The following is a 12,015-nucleotide window of genomic DNA, read 5'->3' on the forward strand; positions in this document are numbered from 1 at the left end:
TTGCAAAAGAATGTGGAGAAGTACAAAGCTAAGGTAGATGAGAGAAAGAGGGAGGTTCACTATCAGGTTGGAGATTTGGTCATGGCTTATCTCAAGAAGGAGAGGTTACCTAAGGGGCAACCGACTAAGTTACTCATGTAAAAGATTGGACCATGCAGGATCATGCATAAGTTTGGTGCCAATGCTTATGAGATTGATTTGCCTAAAGGATTAGCCATCTCACCCATATTTAATGTTTGTGCTTTGTTTCCCTATAAACCTTCTTTGGATGTAGGTTTTGATGCAAAAGATCATGAAGATTGGGTAACAGGTCTAACTCCTAATGAGCCATTGCCGCTTGATAGCATTTTGGACACCAAAGTGCTCAAGAAGACCAGAAACAAGGTATACAAGGAGTACATGGTCAATTGGAAGGGTTTTCCTGATGAAGACTCCATATGGATGATAAAAGAAGATATTGTGAAGCATGGATCAATCATTGAAGATCTACTTCCTAAAGGGACCTGAGTTTTTCTCACCCGGGGAGTATGGTGTAGGAGAACCTTCATTTTGATGTTTTTGTGTTTGTTTTTTCATTGTCCTAGGTTGTTAGGATTGTCATAAGGTCTTATCAAGACCAATCAATGATGTAATGTTGTGTATTTGGCCTTTTGATGCCAAATGTTGTCAGATTTCCTATCAGGATCTATCAAGATTTAATTGGTCAATGACTTTCCAAATTGTTTGGAAGAGGGTCATTCATGCTTGTAATGTTGTTTGAACATGTTTGGACCATTGGTGGGGTCCCTAAGGTGATAGGTTTCAATAATCATGTAAAGTTGTCAAATGTTGCTTTGCAACTTTGACAACATTTGTTCATTTTGGTTCCCAACGGCTAAATGATTTGAATTTTAGTTAGTGGCGGTTGGATATGGACCTGACATGTTGATATAAGGCCTGAAAAACATGTAAGAAGGTTGAATATGGTGAATTGAATATTGAAGGTGGACTGTTTCAGAGAATTTGCAGTGTTTCTGAATTTTTTCAGGTGTTTTGATGCATCTAGCAGATTGAAACATCTTTCTAAATCATTGTTCTGGTTTATGTTTTGATTCTAATTGTCATCTAGACTGATTATTTTTCATTTTGAGTGGATTGGAGTGCATATTAAACTATTTGTTCAACACCAACTTTGAAACCCTTAATTTCCTAGGGTTTTGACAAACAATGGTGTTAGTCTGACATTCCCTCACCTTCATGGCCTAATATTTTGGGGAATATTAGACATGAGGATGTATTATATAATTCTATAAGAATCTGGCCGGTTCACCATGGTGTTTGGGAGAATGATCAAACCCTAGGCTTGGCATCCTCATGTGACAAGCCAAATTGAGGGGTAAATGTGTTGTTGCAGGGAGTACTGAAGTGCAAAGGTGTGTTCCAAGTGTATTGAAGGAGTCTTTGAGTGTGGAAAAACCCTAAACAACAAGTTATAAGTCAGGGCAAATTTATTTGTTGCATGTTCCTTAAACCCTTGAGTAATTCCCTTAAATAGGCTTATTTTGGACAGTATAGGGTTGACCGGGTCAAAGGCAAAACCCACATCCAATTTTGCAATATTGTCTGTAAAGGGGAAAAGGGTATTCAAATCTGAAATTTAATTGGGTACTTATTTGTGTGGTTTTATATTTATCGTCCAAAAACTCAAATCGGAGGGCTAATTGCTACTAGGTCTCCTACTAGCCTTGTAGCAACAAGAATTGAGTTTGAAAACCCTTGAGTGCAGTCTAGGAGATAAATTGGTATGGAAACCATGAAAGGAGGCCAGAACACACCTAAAACACTTAATGTTGTGTCATGCTGATAAGGTCCTGACTTGCAAGGGGTTGGTGCCATTGTGTGTCTTTGAGGGAATCAAGTACTTGATGTGAGAAGTTGTGTCTCACAAGTGGTTTGAAGGATTGTCTGAGTTGGGTGGACTCTAGAGAGTGGCCCTAGGCAAGTCCTTGTGTTAGTACCTGATAAGGAGTGCTAGGTGTGTGTATTGCTTGATTGAAGAAGATTTGTTTGGTGTCCAACCTTTATGCACCAAGAAGATGGAGATTGATAGATAAGGCATGTAAGGAAAAACATGCAAAAGGTGTTGGTAGCGTAAAAGGTGAGATTTTAAAACCAGTTCTGATGAATCACTTGCACAAGATTATCTCTAGACAAGATGCTTATAAAATTTCATGTGTGAAAAGCCCAAGGGATTGAAAATGGTGGCATGAAAGGTGCATGAATATAGTTACTGGAGTGTCATTGAAGAGAGTCGAATTAGCAATTATGTGATTGATAAGGGTGAGCTTTAATCCTTTGACAAGACAAAAAGCTGAAAAGATTGCTTGCATGCATAGAACTAGGCTATTTTAAGAGGTTGTGAGTTTCATATCAAGGATGACAACTCATATATTGATTAAGCACCATTATTGGTGCTCATATTTGCACCCGTTTGAAGAAAGTTTCAGAAATGGAGCATTCACACGCAAAGGAGAACTATGAATTCACGAGATGCAGATTTTGTGATACAGGGTGGAGAATACTACAGTAAGTTGCTTTGTAGCTAAAGGGACATTGAAAGCTTAGAAGGTAGCTGAAAGGGCATTGAAAGGCGGTCTCAAGTGCAAAATGCCTTTCATGAGCTACCTATCTTCATCACTTCACCATCAAATGACTAGGAGGAAGAGGGAACGTGAAGGAGAGTAGGGAAGACAAGGAAAAGTTGGTGATTTTTTCTTTTGATCCCCACATTTTCTTTTGAGCTCTTCTTTCCACTTTATTAGCTTCTTTTCTAGCTCTGTGAGTTCTTCTTTTAGTTTAGAGGATGTTGTCTTTTTTAGATTGTGGAGCTCCTCTTATAGTTTGATGGGTGCTTCTGCTAGCTAGTATTATGAAAGTCTTCCATCCTCAAAGTTAGCAGCAATGCAATGGTGGCACGACTCAAAGTAGTTAGATTTCAAAGAAATATTTTTCTCCACCCAGATGTCTTCTTGTATGTGTGGCCCATTTTGTCTTGTTCTGAATAGGCGATAGGTTTTCTTTCTCTGCATGTGGTTTGAAACATGTCATGCGAAGAAAAAACCAAGTGTAAACAACTTGAAGCTTGTTTCATTCCTTGTAATTATAAAATAAATACTAAGGTTGTGAAAAGGATTCTAGAATTTTGTATTCTGGGCAGGTAGAGGCAGAACTATGCTAGTCTAGGATTTCAAGTAGTCTCATAGAGAAGGAGAGTTCTCTTCCTATTTTGTAAGCTTCAATTAGTAATGGACATAATGTCTAAATGTTGTGGAGATTGTCTCCCTTTGTATTTTCAAAGTTCATATGAATTACTATATTAAGGACATTTTGGTTCGTCTTGGTATTTTTTTTTATCAATGTGCGATTATGTTTATGGGTTTCCTTCAAGGAAGGAATTAAATTCTATTTGCACATTGCAATGAATTCTGGTTTTGCATAGTGGATTAATAAGAATAGTTGATGCAATAAGTAGACGGAGTTATATTAATGTCAGACATTAATATTCTGAAAACTCCCTAATTAGAACTGTCTTGCAATGTGGGTTTGTTCTCTGAATTTGTGGGTGTGACTCTATTCCCTTGGATATGCACTGGTTTGCAGATATTGCTTTGGAGTTAATTTTAGAGGAATCTCTTGAGAATTATTTCTTTTTCTCTTTCTTTCTTTTGACATGAAATGTTTAAAGGATAACTTTAGTATGCGTGCTCAGTATACTCTTGTACCCTTTGAGAAACACATGCTTTTATTTTCTTAGTGAATTTCAAAGCCATGGGGAATTAGGAGTGAATACAAATTGGATTATATGGTCCCTACATGACTGAGAAGTATCTACCACCCGTAAGACTGCATGTTACAATAACTGCATTAAGTATGTTGAGTATGTAGATTCAAAAGGAATACCCTCCTGAATTAGGTAGAGCTTGAAGTGAAGAAGGCTTGGTGTAGCCTTGTTGTGTTGTGTTTTCTTCTCTTCAGCTTGTTGATAGTGCAAATTGAATGTTGTGGGTTCAACCCCTAGCCCAGGGCTTTATGATTTCCTTAGGGTTGGAGGTAGCAAGAAAAATCCTTAACACACCTAAACCCACACGAAGAACCACCTTAGTCTTGTTAATGTTACAAATCCAATGATCCTACCTATTTGGGCATTAAACTAAAAGTCTAGAAGCAATATGCAAGCCATATATTTTTCGATCATTATCTGGACGTTCCTTCCATTGAAAATACACATATCAATTGTTGTAAATAGATTGCAACAAGTTGTACTCATTGAGATCATGTTGCCTTAAAAAATTATAATTGATTGCTAGGCCATTGCCTAGTAGGTAATTCACAAAAAAATATGGTGAATTTAAATGTCTTACTTTGTCTATTAGTTTTTGACATATAAATACTTGGTTTGGGAACTTCTTACTCTCTTTAATATTTTATAATAGAGGGAATTGTTGTTTGAAGACAAAATTTGTCAAAGAGTCTTAATTTAGAAATCATAATCATAACCAAGACCATACAAAGTTTGCAAGGATAAAGAAGAAATATTTGGAAATTGGTTTCTACTTTTCTTTGTCTCTTTTGCATGCTCAAAATCATGTCCTTAAACAATAGTTTATGCAGAGGGCTATTGTTCTATGCTTTAAGCTATGGGTAGTGTTGGTGTAAATTATGTCTCATAATTACACTTTACTTAAGTTGACATATGAGACACTTAGGGAAGTGTGCATATAGGAAAGTTGCTTGTAGGAGAAATTCTACCTTTTGTGGTCTTATCTTATTGTTACATTCCACCTTCAGTGGGTGATCCACCTCTTGTGGAATATTTTATTATTTCGCCTACCTACCCTCACCTACCTACCCTCACCCACGTTCACCCATCCTTCTATTTGATTGGGCCAAATGTCATGATCTTGTACTCACTTATCCATATGGCCTTGCCTTTATAATAGGCTCATCTTCATTGTATAGTTTATCGAGTTGATCATTTTTGCATCTTGATGAGAATACAGTTTGTTTTTATCAATCTATCCATTGGGTTCTAGATCTTGGTTATTTTGACAGATTTTTTATAGGTAGTTCCATGAAACATAAAAATAAAAAATATAAAATTTTTAGAGAAAAGGAATTAACACTATTTAGGAACCAGATTTATTCTGGCTGGGGGGAATGAAGGTTTGCATCGTGAGTTAAAAGCATTTTATAGCTATGTAACAACACTTTGAAAAAACATTTGTGTGAAAAACGTTTAATAGGACATCTTGCTCACGTTATTTCACCACACTTTGCTAATTATAGAATAGAATAAAAGAGTTTTAACATCCATAAGGTCAAAGACAGTCTATGACACAATAGACCTTAGTATTTTAGCGTTGTGAAGTGCCGATGTTTTGCAATTTAGTTTAAAAGTGAGCATATTGACTATTTGATCACAAAAAGCTCCAACATTTATGCAACAATTGTACAACACTAGAGAAGTACCCTCACTGGAACCCTTGCCTTATTTTACCATTAAAGTTCAATGAGATTTCTTGTTCCTTCATCCTTTTTATCTCTTTCATAATTTAATGAAGATAACAAGTTTGTGACCGCTTCTATTATATAACTCTTGCACCTCTTTGGATTGACATATATTCATAGATACTCTTGTTCTAGTGTATACTCCAAAATCTAATGTCCAATCTTTAAAACTTCCACATTTCAAATTGCACTCTTATTTTCCTAATCACAATGCTTGTTGACTATATTTTAAAGTCTAATTAATCGAATTTGATACTTTTTGAACATTAACGTAAAAGATTTAAAAACATATTTTAATAGAACATATAATTTATTTTCTAATTAATTTACATTCATTCATGTTTAGATTTTTATATTCTATAATTCAGTACTCTCTACTATTATAGATTGAATGAGAACACCCATAGACCGTCCAAAAAGACAGATCTCTATATTATTATTAATATTACTTTAATAATTTTTCTTCACATTGAACTTCAGATTTTACATTAAAAACTAGTAAAAAAAATTAGAATCGTGCCCTAACGTTGAGGACACGTCTCCATAATTCCTTTTTAAGTCTCATTATTGTTTAATAATATCTGGGACTACCTAAACAACACAACGCCCTTCTGTAGATTAATTTCCATACAACCGCTTTAAAAGGAGTACGCGCTAAGTTCCATTTGCCTTGTTAGATTTTCAACTGGAGGGGAGAGAAAGGAAAATAGAAAAGAGAAAGGAAGCAGAGAGGAAAGGGAAAAAAAAATGGCTGCATCAGCCATGGTACTGGAGCCCAAATCGGTGGCGGAGGGACCATCGAGCCCTCGGCGGTGGGTGCAGGGTTCGAAACCTTCAGAGACCATGGAGGAGGAGGACGTGTACAGCAAGATGAAATCCCTGGAGAGACAGTTGGAGTTTATCGACATACAGGAGGAGTATGTGAAGGAAGAACAGAAGAATCTCAAGAGGGAGCTTCTGAGAGCGCAGGAGGAAGTGAAGCGGATACAGTCTGTGCCTCTGGTGATTGGGCAGTTTATGGAGATGGTAGACCAGAATAACGGCATAGTGGGCTCCACAACGGGCTCCAACTATTATGTTCGAATCCTGAGCACTATTAACAGGGAGGTTCTTAAGGCCTCCGCCTCTGTCGCTCTGCACAGGCACTCCAATGCTCTCGTTGACGTACTGCCGCCCGAGGCTGACTCCTCCATTTCGCTTCTCTCGCAGTCCGAGAAGCCCGATGTGACTTATTCTGATATCGGTGGATGCGACATTCAGAAGCAGGAGATCCGCGAGGCGGTGGAGTTGCCGCTAACACACCATGATCTTTATAAACAGATCGGCATTGATCCTCCCCGCGGCGTGCTGCTCTACGGACCCCCAGGCACTGGCAAGACCATGTTGGCCAAGGCCGTTGCTCACCACACCACCGCTGCCTTCATTCGCGTTGTTGGCTCGGAGTTCGTGCAGAAGTACCTTGGAGAGGTATGTTTGCTTCATTTCAGAAATACAAATTGAAAAACACATAAATGCTTTTAAGAAATTAGATGGCCTTCGAGAGACATGTCCTATCTATCTATCAGAGAGAATTTAGTGGCTAGTTGTGTGCCAATCTTACCCCATTTTAAAACACTTCGGAATTGAATTTGACATTACCAAACCCTAAATAGTGCAATAGGATGAATTTTTGTGTTTTCAATTAAAAATGAAGTCCGGGTTTCGGAAGCACCTCGGAAAGTTAATATATGCCCCTTTGCCTGCCTCTAGGGGACAAACTTTAGCAGCAGATGTTCACCAATGGGTTATTTTTACCAACTCTTTAACCCAAACCATATTCAGTTAAAATGATCTATTCAAAACAGGGGAGATTACAGGGGTTAATCGAGACAAAACATTGTTTAATTTCACTACAAGGCAGCCGTCTATGATACTGTATCTGTAATTTTTGTTGGATAGTTTTAGTTGCAACTATTAATGAGTGGGTTATATTTATGTAGTCTTTGACCCAATTTATATTTGGCTTAAAATAATCCATCCAAAAGAGGGCGGATTTAGTGTTCAAAATTCAATTGAAATTAACCAAACTGTTGTTTAAATTCACTACAAAGAAGTTGTTTGTGAGAATGCTACTCTAATTTTAGGGTACATAAACTTAGTGGCAGATATTCACCAATGGGCTATCTCAAGCAAGTTTGCGACCCCATTCATATTTGGCATAAAATAATCTATTCAAAACAGGTCGAAACTCAACTGGAATCAATTAATATTTGTTTTGGTTAAACTCACTAAAAAGGAGTCATTACAAATTTTTTGATGGATAATTTTAATGGCAAATATTCACCAATGGACTATATTTACCAAGTCTGTGACCATCTTATTCTTTTCTAATGGCCATGCTTTTGTTTCACTATGTGAACCGATTTTTATTCCTTTCTCAATTTTCACTTTACTACATGTTGACTTTTTTGCCTCAGGTTAAATGTAAAACCAATCTTAAATCCTGAGTAAGCACTTAAAGATTTAATTGTTTGGATTCTGGAAGATCCGAAGAAACAACTATGGACGATTCAAGAATTATCATTGTCATTCTGTCTGTTGTTAAATTTTCTCCTTTGCCATCCCAATCAAGGTATTCACAGAAAGACTACTGATCTTAGTGGCATCCCTAGAAAATTCTGTCTCATACGAGCTTAAAGGCTGTTTTCAGAGTAATTTCGATTCAAATTTGTATTTTGTTGTAAGCAACTTTTGTGTTGATCTCAGATATAAGAAAGAAAACATGTGTAGTTTGTTTGTTATAGAGGTGGTCCTTGGTATGAAGAATTTTTTACTTGGCCATAACTTTATTTTGATTTTTATTATATTCTTACAGTTGTTAAAATTTCTCCTTTTCTATCCCAAATCAAGTTATTTGCAGAAAAATTACTGATTTAAGTGGTATCACTAGAACCTCTTGTCTCATGTGAACTGAAGGCTGTTTCAGAAGTAAACTTAGATTAAAACTTCTATTTTGTAGTATCCAACTCTTGCGTTGATCTCAGATATAAGAATGACAACCTGCAGTTTATTTATTATATAGTTGATCCTTGGTATGAAGAACCTTTACTTGATTATAGCTTTATTTTGATTTCTATAACACGCATAAGTCAGGATGTTCTGCACGTTTCAAGTGCGACAAATAGGCTTCAAGGCATCCAAGTAAGTAACTACTTGATCATTCTTTTGATGCCAAATATGCAATTTATAAGCCCTCATTTTTCTAGCAAATTATGTTTGTGTCATTTTTCTGCAGAGTCCAATCTGGTCTGGCTTATTGGCCTTGCTGAGTCTGAGATGTGTTTTGAGTCTCATATGTATGAATCCCACCCTTAGCTGTATTTCCAGTAGTTAACAGCATCATGTCATGATTTATTTTGGTATCATTTTTTCCTCTGTCCATTATAATACGGAAAGACATAATTAACTGTTGTGGACAGCGTTTAGTGCTTGGTGCTCATCTATAGCCTATTTCAATTACTCTTTGATTTGAAAATTTTCTCACATGTTAAAATTGAAAATCCTTCATAATTAAAATATTTTATGCTAGTGTACTATGACATCCATAAAATGTGTTGTGAGGCATGGGCTTAGTATGAGATGTATGTTATTGTTAGTGCTTAGTGGTCATTTATACCCCATTTCAATAATTGCTTGAGTTGATGAATGCATAGCATGCTTAAATTCATGATCTTTCATACACTAGATGTTACATGCCAATATTGTTAGACGAAGATCCATAACGTTTTACTAGGACCGAGCTGAGTCAGAGGTGTATGTGTCATTCAAGTCTTATTTGTATGGGTTTGCCTGTAGCTTCATCTGTTCTATCAACAATTATGCTTATCTATAAGAGAGGAGGGAAGCTAGTTTCCATTGACAGCATTTAACAGCATTACCTAGTTGTATCATTTTTTAACGGCCATCATCCATAAAGAAGATGGATTATAACACAATTACTCATGGTACTCATTGTTGAGTGCTTGGTGCTCCCTTATAGTCTATTTGAATTTCAATAGCTTTTTGATTTAATGGTTGCTAATATATGCTCAAATTTTATGGTCTTTCAAATAGCAAATGTTACATGCTAATCAACTATTAGATATGTATATAATATTTTTCATCTTCCTCTGATGCTTGAAATGTAGCCCCAGATTTCATCCTTGAAACTTAAACAAGAGAAAAAATTGCTTTTATAAAGGACCAAAACCGAAAGGAACAATTCTTAAAACAATCAACGATGTTTGGTCCATATTATGAGTAGTTGTCTACAGTTCCCATGGACAATTCTTGAATTATGGCTTCACAAAATATCGCTTGTTATTGTCATTCCTTTTTGCTTTCAGAGGACCTATTATCGGTGCTGTTTTTCAGCTCCCTCATTGTTAACTTTATCTTGTTGCTTCTAGTATTTACTCCTTTCTTCATTCTTAGGGACCAAGGATGGTTCGTGATGTCTTTCGTCTAGCGAAAGAAAATGCACCTGCTATAATTTTCATTGATGAGGTAGATGCAATTGCAACAGCAAGGTTTGATGCACAAACTGGGGCTGATAGGGAAGTTCAGAGAATTTTGATGGAGCTCTTGAATCAGGTGAGTGTTCTGATGAAATGTTGGATTTACAATGATGATATTTGCTGCATAATTTGTAGTCATAAGCCATGCTTTTACAGATGGACGGATTTGATCAAACAGTGAATGTGAAAGTGATTATGGCAACAAATCGAGCAGATACGTTAGATCCTGCACTTCTTCGTCCAGGCAGGCTTGATAGAAAAATTGAATTCCCTCTGCCTGACAGGAGGCAGAAACGTCTTGTTTTCCAGGTATGAAATAATGATAAATGATGTTGCATGTGAATTGTGTTATTGAGAGGCTAACTTTACATATTGAGAAGCTAACTTTACATTATCTTTTTGTATGTGTTTAACTGTATGCAACTATTATAAATTTTGCTGTAGCTGCCATTATTCTCTCATATTTTATGGGGCTGTTCTTACTTTATGTAAGAAAACTTGAATCAGTGAACTTATTCAAGGGCTCCTGTACTAAAAATGTTTAACATATTGTGTGAAAAGGTTTGCACAGCAAAAATGAATCTTAGTGATGAAGTTGACCTTGAAGACTATGTGTCTCGGCCTGACAAAATTAGTGCTGCAGAGGTAAGCCCTTTTAAACTTTTAACTAACTCTATTTATCGTACATATAATTGGGCCATCTGTGGAGTGTGTTATTTAGTAGGTATTTATCTGCAGCCCATTAAATCTTCTTTGACTTTATGCTTTTTGTTAACCATTAACAATGCAGATAGCTGCCATATGCCAAGAAGCTGGTATGCATGCAGTTAGGAAAAATCGTTATGTAATTCTTCCTAAGGATTTTGAGAAGGGCTATAGAGCTAATGTGAAGAAACCTGACACAGAATTTGAGTTTTACAAGTAGGAAAAGTTTTTTCTGTTCGGCAAGTTTGACGGCAAGCAGCTAAAGCTATTTGCAATTTACTGCATTCAGTTGAACACTTTAATATATTCAATTTGAGAGCAGATTATTCATACAGCAAAAGCGAAATGTATTTCTGGAACATACAGACCATATTTAGTCAGAATACAATCAGCACATCAGTTTGCTTCTTTATGATTTTATATCAACAGCTGTTTAATTATGGAAACATAAAAGATTCGTTCTTAAGATATTCAAATCATGTGAAATGCATAAATGTCATCTTGATCTATGTTCTTTTTGTGACTTTAACCATTTTATTTTAGCAATTGGATGTTTTGAGAATGATGTGATTAAATTCTGCAATTGGTTGACTTGAAAATGGTGTCTCTACTCAGTGGAGAATAGGTTACATCTCGTGTATCTTCTACCCAACATGTCCCTCTTGTTGGAAGATACATCGTCTAGTTGCCTTTCGCTCAACTACCTCAGATTATTGCATCTGATCAATAGTAACTGAGTGAATTGGAAAGGATGGGAACACTGGATGTTGCTGGCATTGCCTTCTCTTCAACCTTTCACCATTTATCCAACAGCCTTTAGTTAGCAATTCTACTGATACCTTACATTATGGCTTTTGCTTCTAGATTTCTACCTGGATCTGAATCACATCCCTTTTCCAATGACCTACAGTTGCCTTTTTGCAATCTTTCCTTTTGCGTAACCCTCTTGCTCTATGCAAGTTCCTCCTCTGCTTGCAACCATAAGTTTTCTACTGTTGGGAATCCGTATGTTATAATCCTATTTAGGCACCTCTACTGTGAAACCACTTTCGCTTGTCCTTCACTCGCACCTACATGGTCCACCTTTCTTGAGTCACTCCTAGGGCTAGGGGTATCTCCTAAACAATCAAACAATTTGATGCAAATAGGCCTATGGCTTCCGGCAAAGAGGAGCCTACACATGCAGTCTAAGCACAATATGCACAGCTGTACGGCACAAATGAAAACT

General features: G+C 36.5%; 1 protein-coding gene across 1 annotated transcript; it reads left to right on the forward strand.

Annotated features, from left to right (window-relative positions):
• Positions 1-6,135: 6,135 nt before the first annotated feature.
• Positions 6,136-11,255, forward strand: LOC131035866 (26S proteasome regulatory subunit 6B homolog). Its single transcript, XM_057967615.1, has 5 exons — positions 6,136-7,014; positions 10,000-10,158; positions 10,239-10,391; positions 10,644-10,727; positions 10,873-11,255. Exons 1-5 carry the CDS (start codon positions 6,295-6,297, stop codon positions 11,005-11,007), a joined length of 1,251 nt encoding a protein of 416 aa, XP_057823598.1. The 5' UTR covers positions 6,136-6,294; the 3' UTR covers positions 11,008-11,255.
• The last annotated feature ends 760 nt before the right edge of the window (positions 11,256-12,015 follow it).

The sequence above is a fragment of the Cryptomeria japonica genome, chromosome 8 (genome assembly GCF_030272615.1).
Source record: "Cryptomeria japonica chromosome 8, Sugi_1.0, whole genome shotgun sequence".
Taxonomy (NCBI): domain Eukaryota; kingdom Viridiplantae; phylum Streptophyta; class Pinopsida; order Cupressales; family Cupressaceae; genus Cryptomeria; species Cryptomeria japonica.

Excerpts from the sequence above, each read along its gene's own strand:
- LOC131035866 (XM_057967615.1), top strand. The coding sequence starts at position 6,295 with ATGGCTGCATCAGCCATGGTACTGGAGCCCAAATCGGTGGCGGAGGGA. Across the intron at positions 10,159-10,238 it reads TGATGGAGCTCTTGAATCAG|ATGGACGGATTTGATCAAAC; the intron begins GTGAGTGTTCTG and ends ATGCTTTTACAG. Across the intron at positions 10,392-10,643 it reads AGAAACGTCTTGTTTTCCAG|GTTTGCACAGCAAAAATGAA; the intron begins GTATGAAATAAT and ends TTGTGTGAAAAG.